At 36.5% G+C, this 20,767-nt stretch overlaps 3 protein-coding genes across 3 annotated transcripts; 2 read left to right on the top strand and 1 right to left on the bottom strand.

Moving 5' to 3' along the window:
- Positions 1–260: 260 nt before the first annotated feature.
- Positions 261–3,493, bottom strand: LOC149024607 (small ribosomal subunit protein RACK1). The gene is made up of 2 exons (XM_089144831.1): positions 2,551–3,493; positions 261–885 (listed from the first exon to the last, which is right to left on the bottom strand). Exons 1-2 carry the CDS (start codon positions 3,391–3,393, stop codon positions 784–786), a joined length of 945 nt encoding a protein of 314 aa, XP_089000957.1. The 5' UTR covers positions 3,394–3,493; the 3' UTR covers positions 261–783.
- A 10,127-nt stretch (positions 3,494–13,620) lies between these two features.
- Positions 13,621–14,348, top strand: LOC149024608 (uncharacterized). Its single transcript, XM_089142970.1, has one exon. The coding sequence runs from the start codon at positions 13,671–13,673 to the stop codon at positions 14,133–14,135; it is 465 nt and encodes a 154-aa protein (XP_088999096.1). The 5' UTR covers positions 13,621–13,670; the 3' UTR covers positions 14,136–14,348.
- A 1,582-nt stretch (positions 14,349–15,930) lies between these two features.
- Positions 15,931–16,251, top strand: LOC149024609 (uncharacterized). Its single transcript, XM_089143502.1, has one exon. The coding sequence runs from the start codon at positions 15,931–15,933 to the stop codon at positions 16,249–16,251; it is 321 nt and encodes a 106-aa protein (XP_088999628.1).
- The last annotated feature ends 4,516 nt before the right edge of the window (positions 16,252–20,767 follow it).

Here is a 20,767-nt window from a genome sequence, read left to right on the forward strand (position 1 = left end):
ATAATTTCTTCTAAATTACAGCATAACACAATTCTTTTGAGCAGAGGAAACAAAAGATTTTTACTCAGTAAACCAGGAGATAAAACTCCTGCTATATACAGAAGTTATGCCTCAACTTCCATCTTCATGGGAAGAAGGTCATCCCTCTCCCATGCTGTCCAAAGCTCTTCGAATAAACATTCAAGCACTGTGACATTTGGTGGTATGAATACACCCAAAAAAGAGACTCAGTAAAATGTATTAAAATACAATCCCTTCAACCAATTTGAAATTTACACATCAAACAGAAATTATAGCCGTTGTACACCTGAAAGAGTCAAAGGGTCCATTCCAGTAGGGATCCCACTTCTGTTCCAAATCCTAAAATTTATCTACAATGCGTTCATATTTAGATGCTTAAAAATTCCTAGGCTTCGATTACCACGCAGAGCTGCCTATAAAACAATCCTCGACTTTCTAGCAAGAATGGTAAAAATGTCACCCACCACCACAATGCATGAACGATAGTATAGCTAAAGTTGAACAATTGATCGACTATATATTCCCTAAATAACAAAATTCTCTGATTATAATTATGCAAAATAAGAAGGCTGGCTTGATCGCCATGAATCCACTACCAGACCAGTATTGAGCCCAAGATTCTTCTAGAAAACAAACAAAATCCATAAGAAACAACATGAGAAACGATCCTTGCTACACGTTGAAGGCTAACCAAAATACAACTGACATGCCAGAATCAAAACGGAGATCACCATAATCTTAAGCTGCTGCTGATGAAAGTTCCTAATAGCGACCGATTCCCCAAACCCTGATTGCACCATCCGTGTATCCGGTGAACAAAGTGCTTCCGTCTGAGCTCCAACTCAAACTGGTGCAATGCAACATCTGCACAGAATAAATAAATAAATCAAACAAACGATTGAGAAATCGAGTAATGCTGAGCCATACAGATATACTGAAGGTGTCGTTATAGCAAAAACCCATCCACATCCCAGAAACAGAGAAGTAGTCCTGCTATATTATGCTATGCTGAGTGAGGTACAGGCATCAACTACGATGACCATAGAACAAGTAGTCCATGTTCAATCAAATATTCCACATTAGATGATCACGCACTCAGATTTCTGAGAAATAAGCATGGTTGCTTGTTTGAATGACTTGTGATTCTTCTGATAACAGCACACAGTTTCAGCATTACTCACCATGAACCACCACTTTACACACTACCCCCAATCCATAATGGGCATCAATTGATAAGAATCTCCACTTGATTAGACCCAGATATCTACAACAATATGACAAACATCCCCCAAACCCGCTCCACCCAAAAGAAAGAAAGAAAAAAAAAAAGAAAAAGAAAAAGCACCACGTTCCAAGTCACATTCAAGGACAGTATCAGCTAAACTAAAATATTAACAAGAAGAAACAGTAAATGAGAAAACGCCGTCTCCAGCATAAATCCTTCAGTTACACAACCACAGAACATATAAAGAAGAAATACATCTTAGCAATCCAAACCAATTATATGCATTAAATTTTCCCCATGTAAAGAAAACATAAAACTTACTGTACATAAGAACAGCATTCAATTCAGTGGTAGGAAAGTCTCAGCAGATTGCAAATTCCACCAAACATGTAATTATTTTCCAATGAGATGCAAATGATCAGAGAAATTAGTTAAGCCAGAAAAACCTCTGCTCCCAATCAAATAGCAGAATAGTTACAATGGACATGTCAGAGACACAGAATTTGGAGAAATTAGACAATTTACAAAGTACAGGAAAGTGAAAACAAAAGTATAATTGAACCTGAGCACAACTTGACTTCAAAGTAATATAACCAGAAACATAAGCCCAGAAAACACTTCAAAAAGAAAGGTGCACAAAAATGGAACCCCAAAAAATAACCATCAGTGAAGATGAATGTTAGAATGAGGAAAAGACGCATATGATAATGATTTTACGGTTTTGAGAAAGGTATCAGCTAAAACAAGAAGAAATATGACAGATATGATTTAGATCATAGTGAAAAAAATATATACAGTAATTGTGGATTAATACATGGCGCCGCAACAGAAGTATCAGTGGGAAGAGTTTTTCCTAATAGAACCATATTTACTCCCAAAAGACAACATGAAAGTCCAGTAATCATTAAAACTTCACCAGACGGGTCTTTGTCAACTGATTAAACATGCTAAATAGCTATAACAACAATAATAAAGGAGACGGAACAAAACAACCGGTACCTAACTAACAACCTGAAGATCATGTAGAATAAACCATGTTAAATATGCGAATGGTGTTCCAAGTTCAGTTCTGGATTAAAAGAATTGACTTTCTATAATTTAAACAAGCTGGCGTTCAGACTTGAATTAACCAAGTAGTCATGCATTGAATCACCGGTCACTACAATGTCTGAGAATCATTAAGATCGACTTGATATGCAATAAATGGAAAATGCATAAAAAGCAAAATTAAGTACCTGACAGATACAGAAAATAAGAAAACATGTAATTCTAATTGATAAAACACGACTCTGATCGAAATATACCTGATTTTTGCTGGGAGGTGCCTCAGGTTTCAAGTCCTGAACGATGCTCTTGCTTTCCAGATCCCAAATCTTAACACTCTCCTCTGTAGCAGCGCAAAGCCAATACCTATTCGGACTGAAACAGAGTGCATGAATAATACCCCCAGCATCCAGCGAATAAAGCCTCTTCCCCTCAGCCAAGTCCCACAACAACGTTACACCGTCTTTCCCACCGCTAGCACACAGAGACCCATCAGGTGAAACAGCAACCGTGTTGACATATCCTCCGTGACCGGCCAAAGTGCAGCGAAGTTTACAATTGGTGAGGTTCCAGACCTTCACAGTCCGATCCCAAGATCCAGAAACAATAGTGGGCTGGAACGTATTGGGACTGAACCTCACGCAACTGACCCAGTTGGTGTGGCTGTCGTTGTCCTGAATGGTATATTTGCATTCACCAAGTGTGTTCCAGAGCTTGATTGTGCGGTCACGGGAAGCCGAAACAATCTGGCGGTTATCGATGGAAAAGGCAACGGAGAGAACATCTTTAGTGTGTCCAACGAATCGGCGAGTGGTGGCGCCGGTGTTGAGATCCCATAGTCGAAGCTCACCATCCCAGGAACCAGAAAGAGCGAACTGACCGTCGGACGAGAGGACAACGTCTTGGACGAAATGAGAGTGACCAGTGAGACGACGACGAGGAACGCCGTATGTTTGGTCGTCCTTGGTGAGATGCCAAACGAGGACTGATTTGTCACGGGAAGAAGAGACGATCATGTCCGGGTTGTCGATCGGAGTGGCGATTGCGGTCACCACGTCAGAGTGACCCTTCATTGTACCTCTCAGAACCAGAGTTTCCGCCATGTCTTCTCCCTGGAACTCTCTCTTGCTCTTCCTTCAGCAACTGGAGCTGCTCGCTTGAGGGAGAAGGGTGGTAATAGAAAGGCGGGCAAGTGCAGAAACCCTAAATATCAGGTTTTTATCATCTGCGAAAAACTAGGGTTTATGATTGCACAATTGCAATCCTCGGAGGCGTGCGGTCCGGATTACCTCCGTGTTGGGTTGGGCTGTTAAATCCGGGCCTGGACAAGTTCACGGCCCAATTCAAATGTAGGAATTAAGATGTGTACGGGTGCAAGTTTTGCCCTGGTGGCCTTGATCCGCCTTGAGCTCGAATAGAGTTTGGGCTAAAGATTTCGGCTTTAAAGGCAAGTTAGGGCCAAAGGCGGGCTTGGGATTACTTTTTGGCCCGCCCAACCCATAACATTCCATCCCTGATTTTGGCCATGATCTTAACATTGATTTTGGCCCCTGATTTTGGCCATGATTTTAGCCTGATCTTGACCCTGATCTTAACCCTGATTCTAGCTTTGGTATTGGCCCTAATCTTGGCCTTGATCTAGGCCCATGATTTTGGCTTGAATTGAATCTGGACCCTACACCCATATGGAGATGAATTAATTCATATCCACATGGGTGAATACTTGACATGTGTAAAATTTTAAAAACATTATCATATATTTTTTTTTTAAATTAATGAAAATAAATTATCTTATCACCAATGTAGTAAGCATCCATCTGATTTTGGCCCGATCCTTACCCTAATTTTGGCTCTAGTCCTAATGTTAATTTGACATTGATCATGCACTAAATTTTTACATTAATCTTCATATTAACATTGACATAATTATAAGTCTCTTGATCTTCAGCCATTTTGATCATATTAGACTATGAGTTCACTTTTTATATTATTTTTAAGATAACTTTTATTTTCGAACTAAGTCATTTTTAGTTCCCAAAAATCATTGATTGTTTTTTGGGACTAAGGCGAGATAATATATGATAAATAATAAAAGTTAGTATATAGAGACTTAATATCTAACAAAACTACACCCCAACGTCTCATCATTAATATTGGCATTATTCTTTTGCCTCCAATGTGACATTTTAGGAATAAAAAAAAAAACTTATTAAGGACATATAGCTATGTTTGTAACTAAAATATCATTTTCTTTAACTACAAAAAAAAAAAAAATTTATCAATACTAAATTATCATTGATTTACTTGTTAACAAAGTTTTGAATATTAATTTTTTGAGCAAATTGCACTGGCACCCCAAAATGGAGGCCTTAAAATACTGACACCCCATTTTATGTTTAAAAAACACATAAGTCATATTCTGTTAAAATGGTTATTATTTGGTTAGTCATATATTTATAAAGACTATTATACCCTTGACTTATTCTCAAGAAATCTATTTCTGAGAGACGAGAAGAGGAAGGAAGAGGAGGAAATCCCTCGCATCCGGCAAGTCATCCTCGGCGAGTCATCCTTGCCGTGTACGAGGAAGACCACCGCAACCCCAAGTTCCCGCCGGCTGGTGGGTACTGTTTGAACCCAGATTGGGTCGTGAAACACGTCACTACGAGGAAACCGATGGTCACTCCTCTCCTTATCTCATTTACGTTGACCATGAACACCACGAGATCGCCCGGAATCCCTGTAAAAATTTGAAGATTCAACCCTAAAAGCAAAGAAATCCGATGTTTATATTCTGGAAAACTCTGAACTGAGAAACAACAAGAATAAACCCTGCAGGAACACGAAGCCTTGTTCTGGAAATCCGATGTTGCTCTGTTCCAGTCAACTGGAATTCCGATTTTGTTTCAGACTTACTCTCACTCCATAAACCCTGCAGGAACACAAAGCGTTACAAGGACCCTCAAAGAAAAGCTCTTGTTGCTTCCGATGGCACAAAGAGAATAAAGAAAAAAGGTAATCACAAAAAATCAGAACCAGAATGGGAGAGATTTTGCAAAGGCACAGTCGTTTGGCGGAGAGAAATGTCGAGTAGAAGTGAATGAGAATAGAATTAGGGGAAGGGGATTCTGATCCAACTCTCTTTCTCTCTGAGTGTATCTGTGCTGCTGCGTGCGTGTGGTGGTCGTGGTATATGCAGTGGTAGTGCAAGTTGGTGGTGCTCTGTTGCTGACGGAGAATGGTGCTTGAATTTGACGTTTCAGGTTGTTTGTGCAGTTTGTGATACTGAGCACGAGGTGAGGTGCTGGTGCATTTAGGCTTGTATTTTGTTTCTCTATTTTTATTCTGTTTTTCCGTGACATCAAGTTGGTTTCTTGGATATTCTAACATCTCAGGTTTCTAAGCTCTGTTCCAACTGTGGTGTCAATATGGGTGAATACTTCTGCGAAGTCTGCAAGTTCTACGATGATGATGTGAGATATTTAATTCTCGCTACCTGCTTTCTATTGTTTCTTTGCCCATAATGACTAAGCCTTACATTATTAGTTCAGAACCCCTGCTAGTTATATATTCTGATATTTTTTTATGTTTCTTCTTATTGCAGACTAGCAAAGAGCATTTTCATTGTGCGCTCTTCTGTTTCTTTCTTCTTCTTCTTCAACTAAACATCGAATAAACTCAGATATTTGAAGGAAAGGGCAGAGATCCAACGAGATTTCAACATTTTCGCTGATTTGCCGGAAAATGGCTGATTTTCCGGCGACATCTAACAGAAAATCGTTTTCGCCGGAAAAAGCCACGAAGGTCGGATGGATTTTTTTTTCTTCTCTCAGACGTAAGGGTATTTTTGGAATTAAAAAATAATTAACAGTGGGTTAACTGTTTTACTAACAGAATGGACTAATATGTTTATTGAATTGGGGTGTCTGTGTTTTTTAAACATAAAATGGGGTGTCAGTGCTTTAAGGCCTCCATTTTGGGGTGCCAGTGCAATTTACTTTAATTTTTTTGTTGAATAAGGATACCAATAGGAGAGGTTTTCAATTTCTATCACCAAAGCAATGGGAGACTTTCATAGCTCAATATAGAATTATGGAGTTTGAATTTATTTATGTTTAAAGCAACACTATCAACTTATTGTGTATTTTATCATTTTGTATGAGTTTGAATCATCTTATATTTGTATGAATTTTATTTTTAGTTTATTTGTGATACTTTTATGTATTTATTTATTTATTATTATTATTATTATTTTTATATATAAATTCACATTTGATATTTTAAGTCTAAGGATATGACCAATTAAGGCTAGGGCCAAGATAGGATCAATCAGGGCCAAAGACAATGTTAATCAGGGTCAGGGCTAGGGACAGGGCCAATTAGGGCTAGGGATAGGGCCAACTAGGGTCAAGAACAATGCCAATCAGGGTCAATCATGGTCAATTAGGGCCAATTAGGTCAATCAGGGTCAGGGCCGATCAAGGCCAACCATCCCGACTCGGGCCAGCCGGTTGTGTTTAGGAAGTGTAATATTGGACTTCTTTTGAACCCCAATTAATACTTACTCCTTCTCTTATGTAATTATGATTATCTTGAACATAATTATCTACTCTTGAATGTGATCTTGGGATTTGGAGAGCGAAACCAATTTGAAAGGTAAGGAATATAATAACCATGTCTTGTATGTTTAATATTGTTATTTCAATTTCATTATTTATATCTTGCTTTAATTCGAATTATTATCATGTGATTGTGTGTGACTTTGCATGAATGAAGGGTAAGAATGTACGGGTCATTATTTTCTTTCTTTTAGAATATTATGTTGATAATAGGAGACTGAAAGATAATGAATGAGAATGAATGGGATTGGTTTGAGACTTGAAAGAGAATGAATGAAAATGAATGGGATTGGTTTGAGACTTGTTTTTCTTATTTCTATTTACCATCTAGGGTTGTGGGTCCACCCATTACTCTAGTGACCTTATGTAAATGTGCATTTAGACATAGGTACATGAATGTTAGTTGTCTATAAATGTTGGGCTAGATGACCCAATGAACACTACTACCCTTCCATTAGAGGTATTGAAGTCGGTTAACCCCTAATGTCAGTGGCTGGGTCCTGTGATGTCAAGCAAGCCCACTATCATCAAATAATGATAGAGTTACATATAATGGATAAGGGCTCTTAAGCGTTCAAGACCGGTAACCAACCCATGAGAGGACATAGAGAACATCATGTCCATTGTATGTCAATGACCATTGGGTTAAGGAATGTGATCCAACAAACACCTCTCGTTGAGGATACCATTCATAGGTCGGAAGGTTATTGAACCAAAAAGGCACTAGGCATGAAGGGAGATATCCAAACCATATGTAGTGCGAGACCGTATGACTTTGCATTGGGACTAGAGTTGTCATTGACACACGTCAAATCTCATGCCAAACGGTGGTGTGAGAGAGTGGTGACTTATACCCCAACCATGGCTTTACCCAACAACCACGGAGAACCAAATAGACGCATCTTGTTGAGGGAGAGTGACTGAGACTGCCTAGAGGAGATTGATGTTTAACTTAAAGCGTGTCTACCATAGCAACTTTATGATAGAATTGGGAGCATAACATCATAACCATGCATTTATCATATCATTGTCATTTATTACATAATCATTTTATATATGTGACATGGAAATTGTGAACAAATGTATGACATGAATGTTGAGTTGACCTCACTGAGTTCTATGGAACTCATTCCTTTATGTATGTATGTTTTTTTAAAATTATTCTATAGGTTATGAGGACCCCATTCAAATGGAGGATCCGTCATTGAGAGATTATCTTAAGGGAGTTATTGGAGAGGAAGTGGATGCACATGAAGCATCGTGCTGGTGCCAGGACCGCTCCTATGGAGCTGGGTTCCAGTAGAGACCACGCCATGCTTAGGGATTCTCTAGTGTCATTTGTGACACTATTTTATATTTATACATTGATATCTTTTGAGAGAAGCGAGGGTATCTTCTATCAAGATACTTAATCATTTTCCACTGCAAACAACTATTCACTTATTCCAAATTTTGCTATTTATTTGATTAGCATTAGACATGGATGATTGTAAACTTAATATTTCAAATTTCTCTTGTCCTTGGATCATGCTATATCGAATACTTGTATGGGGTTATCACAAAACTTTGGTCCTATGGTGCATCACCTCCACGGGTATTCAAATATGATGAGATCCGGCTGGGTGGGGTGTGACAAAGTACCCTTCCAACCACTAGTCAATCATTTTCTTTGGAAGATACTCCACCACAAGCTACCAACTGCCTTTCCATTGATCCGAAGAGGATGCTTGTGCTCCAATAATTGTCTTCATTGTGGAGAAGAGCAAACAACTCCGGATTGTATCTTTGTATACTGCTCTCTTGCACAGGCCGTTTGAGAGGCTTTACACTTTCCTATAATGGCTAGGAATGGGACATTAGTGGAGAAAGTCATATTCTTGATAAATCAATGGCACGAAGAGTCAGCAACTGAAGTGGCGACTGCAAATCTAACAATGTTATGGCTTCTATGAAAAGCTTATACAAGTCAATTTGATTTACAAGAGACTCCTCCATCACAGATAACGTTTCAAATTTGGAGAAGTCTTCAATTCTATAGTCAGAACGCTCATAAAGAGCAACTACTCAATTCTCATAGAAGTCGAATTAAATGGGAAGGTCCAACTCCTCCTTGTTTCAAATTGAACGTTTATGGATCCCTTTTTAAAGATCGAAGAGCTGCAGTCTATGGAGGAATTGCAAGGGACCACTGAGCCGTATGCTATTCTGTTTTGGTGGGGGAATTGAAGTCTAGGACATTCTCACTATTGAAGCTTTGGCAATGAGACAAGCATTATTGTGGGTTCTTGATTTTAAGCTGCCTAAGGTTGAAGTAAAGACTGACAATCAATCTCTCATTTGCATCTTGCAACATCATCCACATGAAGCTCCCTGAGAGTGTATTCCCAATAATAGCACATATCCTACACTTAAAGGCTTCATTTGAATCCATCACTTTTTGGCATATATATCGTGAAACTAACATGGTGGCAGATGCACTCACGAAGGAAAGTGCTCTTACCCAAGATGCTTTCTTAACAATCAACTCTTCCCCCCATCTCTTCTGGGTTTTATTGTTTGATATATTAGGTCTAGCTAGGTTGTACTCCTAGATTCTCCCAATAAATGAATAAATTTTTTTATACCCAAAAAAAACATTATCTTGGATGGAATTTCCACGGGGTAGCGTGATGTTTTTGGGTCAAGCCATAAGAGCCATAACCATGCATCTACATGTTACGTTGATCTCCCCATGTTTGCACAACCCAAGAATGTACAAGCTTCTATTATATTCATACCTATAGATAATAGAAAATCAAGTACTCTAGTAATTAAATGTCACTAAAGAATATGTAAATTAAATACATAAATACTTTTTCTTCTTATCCTGTTTTCTAGGAGTAACATGGACAATTCGTATAAAAGACTCAATCAGCGAAACAGAGTTTAATTTGCTAAAAAAAATGCAGAAGGTGCATAGAGAGCCGTCAGATCAAACAATTGAGGTTTGATTGGATGTTAATTAATTTTGGTAAAAGATTTTCAATTATAGGTATTAATTCTTTTTATCCTTTGATGCAGATGTTTATCAATATCATTTCTTTTCAACAGAGTCTCTCAAAGCTTTGAGGGAAACTGTCAATGTACATTTTTTTTTACTTTGTAGAAAAATTTGTATTATTATTATTATTTTTTTGTGGTATATGAGGTTTATACGAACCAACTTGCACACACTTTGATTACATCCTCAAGAGAGGAGCTTCGTCAACGCAGGATTGGTAAAGTGGTAGAGATTCATACTTCTTAGTGGAGAGATAGTGTGGTTCGATCCTTACAGACAGTGTCTCCGCCCTATGGATATGTAATCAACTTAGATGCAAGTGGCATGGATGAACCTCAGCTTAAAAAAAAAAAAAAATGGAACCTGAATTCTCAATCACTTGGGGAAGAAAAATTTTAACCTAGATGATAGATTCATAACATATGTACAATGTACAAGCAAAATCTTGACATATATTCAATCTACAGAGAAAATCTTGACAAGTATTCAATTTAAAAAGAAATTTCTTTTCAGAGTGTAGGAAAGAAGAATTGAATTTCTACATTTTGAAAATTTTCTTAAAAAAAATAGCTAGAAATAAACGAAATATAAAGTCAACATATTGATAAAAATTAGGCCTTTTTTTCTATCGATTTTCACTTTTATTTTCCCATATCTTTTTGGGTAATTTTCACTTGGACCCCTGAGGTTTGTCTTATGTCAAATTTAGTCAAAAAAAAAACCATACTTTGTATATGCCTCCCTTGTGGTATTCAAAAAGGTCAGTTAAGGACGGATAATCACTTTTGTGACTTAAATACCCTTACATCATTTAACCGTTAAGATTGCGCCACACATGCAACAAAAATCAATGGCTGTGAATGAACATGTGGGGTTAAAGTACAAATATTAATATTTTAATTTACATCATGAGATCTTCTAATTTTTCAAATTTACGATTTCAAACCCACAGTCGACCTTTCGTTCTCTCTGTCTCTTTCTTCTATTTTACTGTTTTTAATGTCTCTCTCTGCAAAACCCTTATTCTTTTTCCTGTTTCATTTTGAATCATTCGGTTTTTCAGATCTGAGATTTTCTGTCAAAAGAAAAAATTTTGAGATTTCTCCGCTTTCAGATGCGCAACCTTCGAGTTATTTGCAGCGAAGCATAGGATCTTGTCCCGCTTCCTTCTTGTTCTGGAACCGTGAAGGTGGAGAATTTGTTCTTATCTCATTTTAAGGCTTCTTGTTTCTTCTTCAAATTCATGACCGTTTGTTTGGTTTGATACTTTCAGTTTGCACACAGAGAATGCATATACAAAAGCTCCCAACTTCTTCATCGTGATAGATTCAACACTGAGAAATTGAAGAAAAGGAGATTGAATCCTCCACAAACAATACCACTCCTCCCATTTCAGTTTCCTTGTCTTCCTTTCTCTGTCTCTCCTTTTATCTGGTGAGTGGTTCACAAGTTGATTTCCAAGAAAGCAAAGGAAATCGAATTCTATAATTCAGAATTCTAAATTCACAGCAAGCTATCATATTATGGGTTCTAGATTGGAAAATACGATAATGAGATCTTCTAATTTTTCAAATTTACTTTTCTAACTCAAGAAGAAGGAATAGGTGGAATCTAAGAAAATCTCAGATCTGAACAACCAAAAGATTCAAGATGAAACAAGAAAAAGAATAAGGGTTTTGCAGAAAGAAATTAAAAACAGTAAAATAGAAGAAAGAGACAGAGAGAACGAAAGGTCGACTTGGGTTTGAAATCGTAAATTTGAAAAATTAGAAGATCTCATGATGCAAATTAAAATATTAATATTTGCACTTTAACCCCACATGTTCATTCACAGCCATTGGTTTTTGTTGCATGTGTGGCGGAATCTTAACGGTTAAATGATGTAAGGGTATTTAAGTCACAAAAGTGATTATCCGTCCTTAATTGACCTTTTTGAATACTACAGGGGAGGCATATGCAAAGCATGGCTTTTTTGGACTAAATTTGACCTAAGACAAACCTCAGGGGATCCAAGTGAAAATTACCCTATCTTTTTTGTGTCTTTGGTATTTATAATAAATCTTATTTTCATCTTAAAAAAAACTCAAATAATCTATCATAAAATAGACTTTTAGTCAATTGTGGATTATGCGGTTCCTTGTATTTATTTTTACAAAAGATCATTGGAAAGATGGCATAATAGTAAAAGTACATTCTATTTTTTTATTTCTTCTAATGAAAATCCTATCTTTCTATCTTCTTTCATTCTACGACCCTCCAAACATATTCTTGAAGATATACTTACGTCTCTAGTTGTGGCTCCTCTACTTGCTTGAATCTCCTCAAGATTTTCAAGGATTTTTACAAGTTTCTTCCAGTTTCTTATTCGCTTGCTTTCGCTCTGCCTTCTCTAGTTCCTTCTCATCCAATAAAAATTCTACACTAGAACAAAGTGAAATAAGTTACTTTGATGGTTTGTCTTTTGCTAAATCCTCACCATTGAATTTTATTTCCTTTTCTTTGTCTTCCATGGAGGATACTGCATTCCGTAATTCCTCTTCATTCAAAAGAAAATTTCTAAAAGAGTCCGAATTTGAAAAAATATTATAGACAATGAATATTAGGCTCGCAAATTACTAAGAAAACTAGGATTAAAATTACAAGAACAATTGGTTTGGAGAAAAAAGAAGAAGAGATTAAGTATGTAGAAACCGGTCAATACCTAATTCAAAGAAGAGGATAATTAGGCAAATCACCCAAAAACAAGATAAACCAAAAATTTTGTACAAATAAGTTGAGGACAATCACAAAATAAATAATAACAAACACAAGAATAAAAGAGAAAGAAAAATAACACCCAATATTTTTATCTTGTTTATTAATCCAAAATGTTCGAAATTAGCTACATCCAGTGAAAGGGATCCCACTATTTTAATCTCCAAAATAGTACAAAATATGATAATAATATAATGTTATCTCAACCCCGTTCACACCACCTCTCAAACATTAAAAAAAAATTATACTCTTCTACCTTTAAGCTTTTGAAGAAAATCCTTTAACCTAAGCTTAAACTTCAACGAAACAAGCATTAAAAAAATAATAATAAATAAATAAATTTTTTGTGAAAACCCAAAAGCTTCAATCCCTCTCTTGTTCAACATTCCCTATTGTAATTAAGTCACTAAAAATTTTCTTACCTAACCCATGATGTTATACATTTAAGTGGGACCCATCAAGTTATAAAAAAAATAAAAGAAGGGACTAAGTGATTTTCATCATCACCATCTGAACACAAAGTATATAATGATTGTTTATTTTAAATAGGCAAAAATGATAATTATATGACTAAATATTCCTTCACTACCATTTGTTTGGATTCTTAATTGAGCCAATATTGTTATCCGATTTGGTCGTTTTTTTAAATTAATTCCGGCAATGGTCGGAAGTACGAGGAATTAAGAAACCTTCCATTCTCGTTTTAAAAATCATAACAAAGTGAAGGAACAGCTGCAACTTGCAAGTTGAGGTCGCCCCACACGGCTTCTAGCCTACTGTAACCATCCAGGCTTTCCCAGGTTCTTTCTCTAGAACTTCTCCGACTCGTTTTCCTCTCATGACATGCCCCACGTCAATAGATTATAAAGACGAAATCAAGAAATCCAAAACATCGATCAAAATACCCAACACAAAGTTACATTCTCACCACTCTCGTCTTCCTGATTTGAACTTCCTGAACAGAGCTATGGAAACTACTTCCTCTCTACGTTCGCCTTCGTTACCTCCACGATCTTCTTCTTCTTATTCTTCTTCTTCTTTATGCTGTTTACGGCACCAGAAAATGGGTTTCCGGCGGCGGCGGTTGAAGGTCTTAATCAGTGCTGCAAAAAGAGACGCTCGCGACTGGGATTTTGGGGGACGATTGGTGGATGAGAATATGATAGTACTGAGAAGAAGAATTCATGAAATGAAGATGGTGGAGAGGAATTATGAGCCTCCAAAGGAATGGATGGAGTTGGAGAAGAAGTACTACACCATCTATGATTCCAGCATCTGTAAAGGAGTTGGCGTGTTGCAATTACTCTTGATGAACACCAGACCCAGCGTGGCTCTTGGAATGTTTCTACTCGTTGGATTCAGTATTCCCACTTTCATGTACATGCTAATGTTACACTTGATGAATCAGATTCATCTCATCTTTTTTCCTTAAAAGAAAAAAAATATCTCTCATCTTCTATTTTTTTTATTTTTTCCCCTTTAATTTTACTCATTGTAATCTCTCAAGTTATTTATATAACGTAGGGAAAGCAAGTTTTTTCTTCCTTTAATCTGAAATAGATTTTCTAAAGAATGCCTCGAGTATTTGTGATTTGTACTTCACTCAACTTTTATTTTATCAAAGTATGTCCAAAAATCAAATTAAATAATTGTTCATCCATCAAGGAAATAGATTTTTCTAAATAATGGCTCCATTATTTGAGATTTGTAGTTCACTCAACATTTATTTTATCTAAGTATCTACAAAAATCAAATCAAATAATTTTTAAGACCAACATCACCCAAGGAAGTTGAAATAAAAAGCATAACAGAAAGACTTCGGTTTCAAGATAAGAACATCTTGATACTTGCCACCGTACATTCAAAAGAGAGAGGGTGCTCATTATCAAAAAATTTTATCAAGCCAATAAGGAAGCTTGGACAACATGCCGAAGCCATGTTCTTGATCCAAGTAAAGAGTTTGAAGTTTTAGGGTGGACATGCCCTAGAAGAGAATGGTTTAAGACACTTTAAGTGCAACACGGATGTTGTTGTGAAAGTGAAGGAATGCTACACTCAATTAGCTGGGGTGATCCGGGATCAATAAGGCCTGTTCAGAGGAGGATTTGCTATCAAGATTCTTCTATGCCATGTAGTAGAAGCGAAAATGCAAGCAATCAAAGAAGGGGTAAAGGTAGCGTTGGATATGGGAATATGGCCACTCCAAATAGAATCAAACTTGCTGAAGGCCATATAATTACTGGACCCAGAAGTTAACGAGCAAGGATCGATGGGAAGATTAGTTGCTGAAATTCGAAGCCTATATGCTTCTCGAGACCATGTTAGTCATGTGAGGCATCAAAATAACAAGGTTGCTGATTGGTTGTCTAAGAGGCGGCTAATTGGAAGAGATGATCTGGTCTTTTTCAATGATCCCCGCAGGAATTACAGACATCCTTAGATAGAATTGTCTCAAGAGTTGTGCTCTAGTTTGATTTGTTTTGCTTTTTTTAGGCCTTTTGACCCTATTTTGTAACAAAAAAAAATAAAAATAAAAATAGAGGTGAAAGAGAATAATTTAAGATATTATATATATGCTGTTAACAAGGATCAAACACATGAGCTCTTCGTTCAGAGGTAGTGGTCCTACAAACTAAAATCCTGAGACATACGCTTTCACTTTCCTCACCTTTCTCCTGGGTCCCACCTAAAATATTATTGGTGAACAAATGGATAAGAATCGGTTCTATGTGTATATTATATTATTTGCATTATAATTATAGATAGTGATGGCAATCAAGCCAAGCAACGATGCAAGTGGATTTCCTTTATCAACCCAAAGAAGCAACGTGTTCTAGACTCCTGGTTTATTGGGAGGTAGCGTACCTCATCTCATGCTAGCTGGATAAAACGCGGAGATAATTCAGGTTCCTCCATTACGATTAGCTGATTCCACCTGCACCAATTACTTGCAGCTTAAGGAAACCCAAACCCGGTTTTCCCCACATGTCTCATATCCCATATGTCGCCTCACATACGCAATCAGGTACGATGAGACAACCTTGTATATAAATATACAATAGAACTGAATCTGATCGACGAGGAACCAGAAATCATCTGATAATCTGAAAGCTATGAATCAAACCATGCAGAGCCTTTCGTCCTCCGTGATTCTTCCCGACCTCCGGTGCCGGAAAATAGGACTGTTGCATCGCTGCAATAGAAATACAGTAGTGAAGGTTTCCGCAATGAGAAGAGATGATTATGGTGCAGGAAAACTTGTGGATGAGAACATGATGGTGTTGAGGAAGCGAATTAGGGAAATTGTGAATGAAGAAGCACCCGAGGATTGGATGGAGTGGGAGAAGAAGTATTACCCGTATTACGATTCTGATGTATGTGAAGCTCTGGGTTTTATTCAAACCCAACTCATGAAAACCAGGCCAAGCATAGCTTTGGGAATGCTCGCTCTTGTCATGGTTAGCGTTCCCACGTCGATGTTTATGGTGGCTTTTCATTTGGTGAAGATCGTTAAGTGGATCTTATCTGCAGGGATCCCTCTCTCTTAGCATTGATTTAATTCGTTTTTTTTCTTTAATTCTGACGTTTCTCATGGTGGCTTTGTATTAATTTGATGTATTCAGACTTTTTGTACATGAACTGGATGATCTGATTCGTAATTCAAGTTTTTTACTTTTTCATTAAAAACACAGAAAAACAGAATGGAATAACTTTACGTATCAGGATCTTATGATTGGTAAGCCCTTTACATACGTGAGCTTCTAAGAAGGCAGGCATTTTCGTTTTGTCGGCGCAAACGTTTACCATTTCCTTCCCATATCAGGTTCTTGACCGCAAGGATAACGTAAAATATTGTCCACGTGTACTTTCCAAGCCTTATCGTTCCAGGGGTGTGCATGGTGGTGCATATGGTGCTTATCATTAGATTCAAACCATTTGGATTTCAATATATTCAATCGCTCAAAATATTGTATGTACTTTTAACTAACTTAAGTAAAATAAAATCATTTTTCTTTAAAATGAACCGGACCATATTTTGAGCAGTTGGGATTTAATGGAATTCAAGTCGTATGGATCCAATGATGGGCATCATAAAGGCACCACACAATTACGTGATAAGCATGCATTTATCATTATTTATTTAATTTAATTTTTTATACTTAGTTAATTAAAAGAGAGCTAATTGAGTAATTTTGTGTCTTTTTCAAAAATAAGATGATTTTAGTAATTACAGATCTATACTGTGAAGCAAAGTTTGCAAATATATTTAAAGATTTTAATTAACATAAAATCATGGGATTCAATCTTGATATCCAAAAAATCATGAATAGTGAGATCCAACTTAATTAATGCAAAGAGAGGGTGGAGCTTCAAGGGAACAAAATTGGTAATAAGATCCGAAAATCGTGTAAACAGATTCACCTTGACTATTTTGGATCTATGTCTCTCATATGAGCTCAGATTGCGGTGATTCAAGATTCTATAGAAAGATAACGAAAATATCTACAACTTTTTAGTTTTGAGTTTTCCTAAAATCCGAAAGAATAAATGTCAAATTTATGAGTAAAGATGACAAATTCATTGTGTGCAGGATACATAAAAGAGAAGCCAACTACAGAAATACGGCGAGCACGAATCTTAGCTATCATCTCTCTCTCAGTGCTCAAGAAGAAGACCACAACTCTCTCTCTCTCTCTCTCTAGATTTCATCTTTTATTTTTTTTTTTTATGAACTTTGTTATAATGAGTAGCTAGTTCATTTTCTTTGGGATATAGATGAACCATTGCTTATTTCATTAATTTGATTGTTCTATATCTTCTAGTTAATTGTGTTTGAGTCTAGCTAAATATGTTCTATAGCTAAGTAAACTAAGCATGCCAAGCTTCGGTGAAGGACGATAGTCTTGCAAAGATAGGGCATATTTAGGAAAGATCATCCTTAATTTGTTTTGAATCGTAGAATTATGTCGTTTAGTGAAAAGCATTGAGGATTCGAAATCCCAAAGATCCTCACGTATTCATAGTTTTTGCATTGATTAATAATTTAATTTATTTGTGTTTTTCTTAAATAGGATAAAAACAATTCAAATTTATTTTAAATTAGGTTTTGTTGAATTCAATCTTAGTAACTTAGCCTTTTAATTCTCCATAGTTTGACTTCTTAATTTCTGCTAGCTAGATTAGTATATGATTTTATTTTTGATTGGTTAGTGACACATTCAGTAAGATCCTCTTGCGCTTTGATTTGACCAAGTCACATGTGACTTTGAATCCTTTCCTTGGAGGGAATCTCCAAATGAGTTATTGATTTAACTAAAAACCTTATTAGTTGTTTACCCTAAGATTGTACCTTAAGGTGTGGTTTTTTTGATTGGGCAAAGTTGTCTTAGTGGTACACTTGTGTTTTTCCCGTTGGGTGAAACGATTTTTGCCTGTATCAAGTCGGCCCCTAGGATCTTACTTGTGTGGTTTGTCTGACTTGGTAGTGTCTGCTGTTAAATGCACACCACGTGAATTCTATTAAATACCAACCACTCAATATATGGTTAAGAGTATAAACTCAAAATAAGTGAGTCTTTATTTTATGTTTTGAAATGCAAAGATTCAGCCAAAAGAGATAATATAGAGAGGAATTCAAATCGAGTTAGTTGACTAAACTATAGTCCATAGAAGAAGAATGTTCTGATGTCTGAGCTGTGTTAATTTCCTTCTCCGGCCAGTCTAGGTTTCCAATTATTACTTACACTCAAATAGGGATTTGTTTGATAATTCTAAACAATAATTTCTAGATCTTAATAATAAATAAAAGAATGAAGTAAGATTTGTTTAATAATTCCACTTTATATATCTAATACACCACTAGCATTCTCTTGAGGGAATATAAAATCTAAAGTAACAATCTATTTATGAACCAATATGAATTTTTTTAATAAAATAAAAAGGAAGCTTTTGCATAAAAGGGACATATTTTCCTCATCAGGTGGTAACTTACAAATTCAAAATTAAGAGAAATAGAAGCTTAATATTGTTAGAGACACTTGTTGGGGATAGATGCACAATCATGAAAAAAAATACAAATAAAACACACTCACAATAACAAGGAATTTAATGTGGTTCAACAAAATTACTTACATCTACTAGAAAGAAAATGGTTTCACTATTTTCTAAAAACCTCACTATTCTCACACCTTACAAAGTGTATAATTTGCTTGTCTCCTAAACTAAAATCATAATCCTCATACAATTACAATTCTATCTATGTACAAGTAATTGACCCAAATCCTATTCCAACTAAAAACTATAATTGTATGGACTGCACAATACAATACGCCAAACCAAACAATCTCTACTTTGGCTTGAATTCTGCAAACCACCTTGAATAAAGCCATTATTGATGTCCACTCTGCAATTACTTGTCTCTATGTATCCGCCACACCTTGCCACATGGACCACATCCCTTTTAAGGATACATTTACTAACTGCTATCATATAAACCAACATGGCATGCCCCCCCCTCCACCTGGGTGTCCCATACGGTTCATTGTCGTCATACGATGTAACATGGCTCCACCTCTTCTATTGTTGCATCTCACTTTGAGAGATCACCATCACTCATCAAATTTAAAGCGAAAGTCACCCACTCATTTCCAAATTTACCTTGTTCGACGCCTGAAAAACCTGCAAATCTTGTCCACCTGTACCCCTTGCCCAAGTTTTGACCAAAGCTTCACCTATTACAACTCTCCCCACAAGCCTATATAGTTTACCGATCATCCTTCCTTGCATCACAACCATGGTCCCTCTTAAAACCTTGAGAACTCCACCTTCAGATGAGCATATGAAACCTTTAGAATCTAGGGTTCCCAATGAAATCAAATTCTTACATAGATCTGGCACATGTCTAACCCTAGTCAAAATTCACACAATCCCATCAAACATGTGAATCCGTACCACCCAATCCTGCCAATCTTGCTTTGCACATTACTTGCCATTTTGACAGTACCACCCCTGCATGCATGATGTATAGCAAACCGATCCTTGACTGAACACATATGAAACGAACAACCAGTATCTAAAAGTTGATCTGAAGAATCCATACCTGAGGATGTAGTTAGAAGGAGATCCCCTCCATGCCATTCCAATACCCATCTAAGACAACAATAGATGATTTTTACTTCTCCTTCTCATCGTCCTCCTTATGCCTTGGATAATCCCTCTTTATATAACTTTCCTCTTTGCAAAAATAATGATTTACCTTGTGACCGGTAGGCTTTGAGTGACCCCTTGTATTGTTAGATCTCCTCCATTCTCCCATTTGATCTTCTTCTACCATGACAACTCCTTACAACCAACACACTACTTTCATCTGACTTTGTATCACTGCTATTTTTCTGCCATATTTTATTCATCTACAATGTAGTAATAACATCATCAAATATCAAAGTAACCTTACCAAGTAGTTATGTAGTCACAGTACTGTGATCAAATGACTGAGGTGGTGATACCAATAGAAGTAATGCCTTGTCCTCCTCTTTGATCTTCTTGTTAAGTACTGATAATTTTATCAAAATCATATTAAACTCATCCAAGTGCTTGTCAAACTTCGCTCCCTCCGACAACCAAAGGCCTATAACTATTTCTTCAAAAACAATCGATTTGTCATGACTTGGACTTATATTTGCTCTCTACCTTTGCTCATACTTCCTCTCTAGATCCGCTAACCTAATCACCTCACGAAGAACATTATCTAGAAAATATAACTGAATCATACTGTTCGCTAGATCCCTCAACTCTTGTCAATCGTCTTCCTTCATCGTCTCTGGCATTTATATTTTTTCCCTAAGAGCCTTAACAATCCCCTCATGCATAAGAATATTCTTCACCCGTTGTTGCCACAAGATGAAATCATTATGACCATTGAAAATTTCTATAGAGAAATTTGAACTCTTAACGGCCATCTTGTTTACCTAATTTATATTGACAACCAAAAATAACACCTATATTAGAACTATGAATACATTATTCTTTTTGGGGAATTTTCTCTCTCTCTCCCTTGTATTTATC

This window comes from Hakea prostrata, chromosome 2 (genome assembly GCF_041222555.1).
Source record: "Hakea prostrata isolate BN-2017 chromosome 2, UWA_Hpros_2, whole genome shotgun sequence".
Lineage (NCBI taxonomy): Eukaryota > Viridiplantae > Streptophyta > Magnoliopsida > Proteales > Proteaceae > Hakea > Hakea prostrata.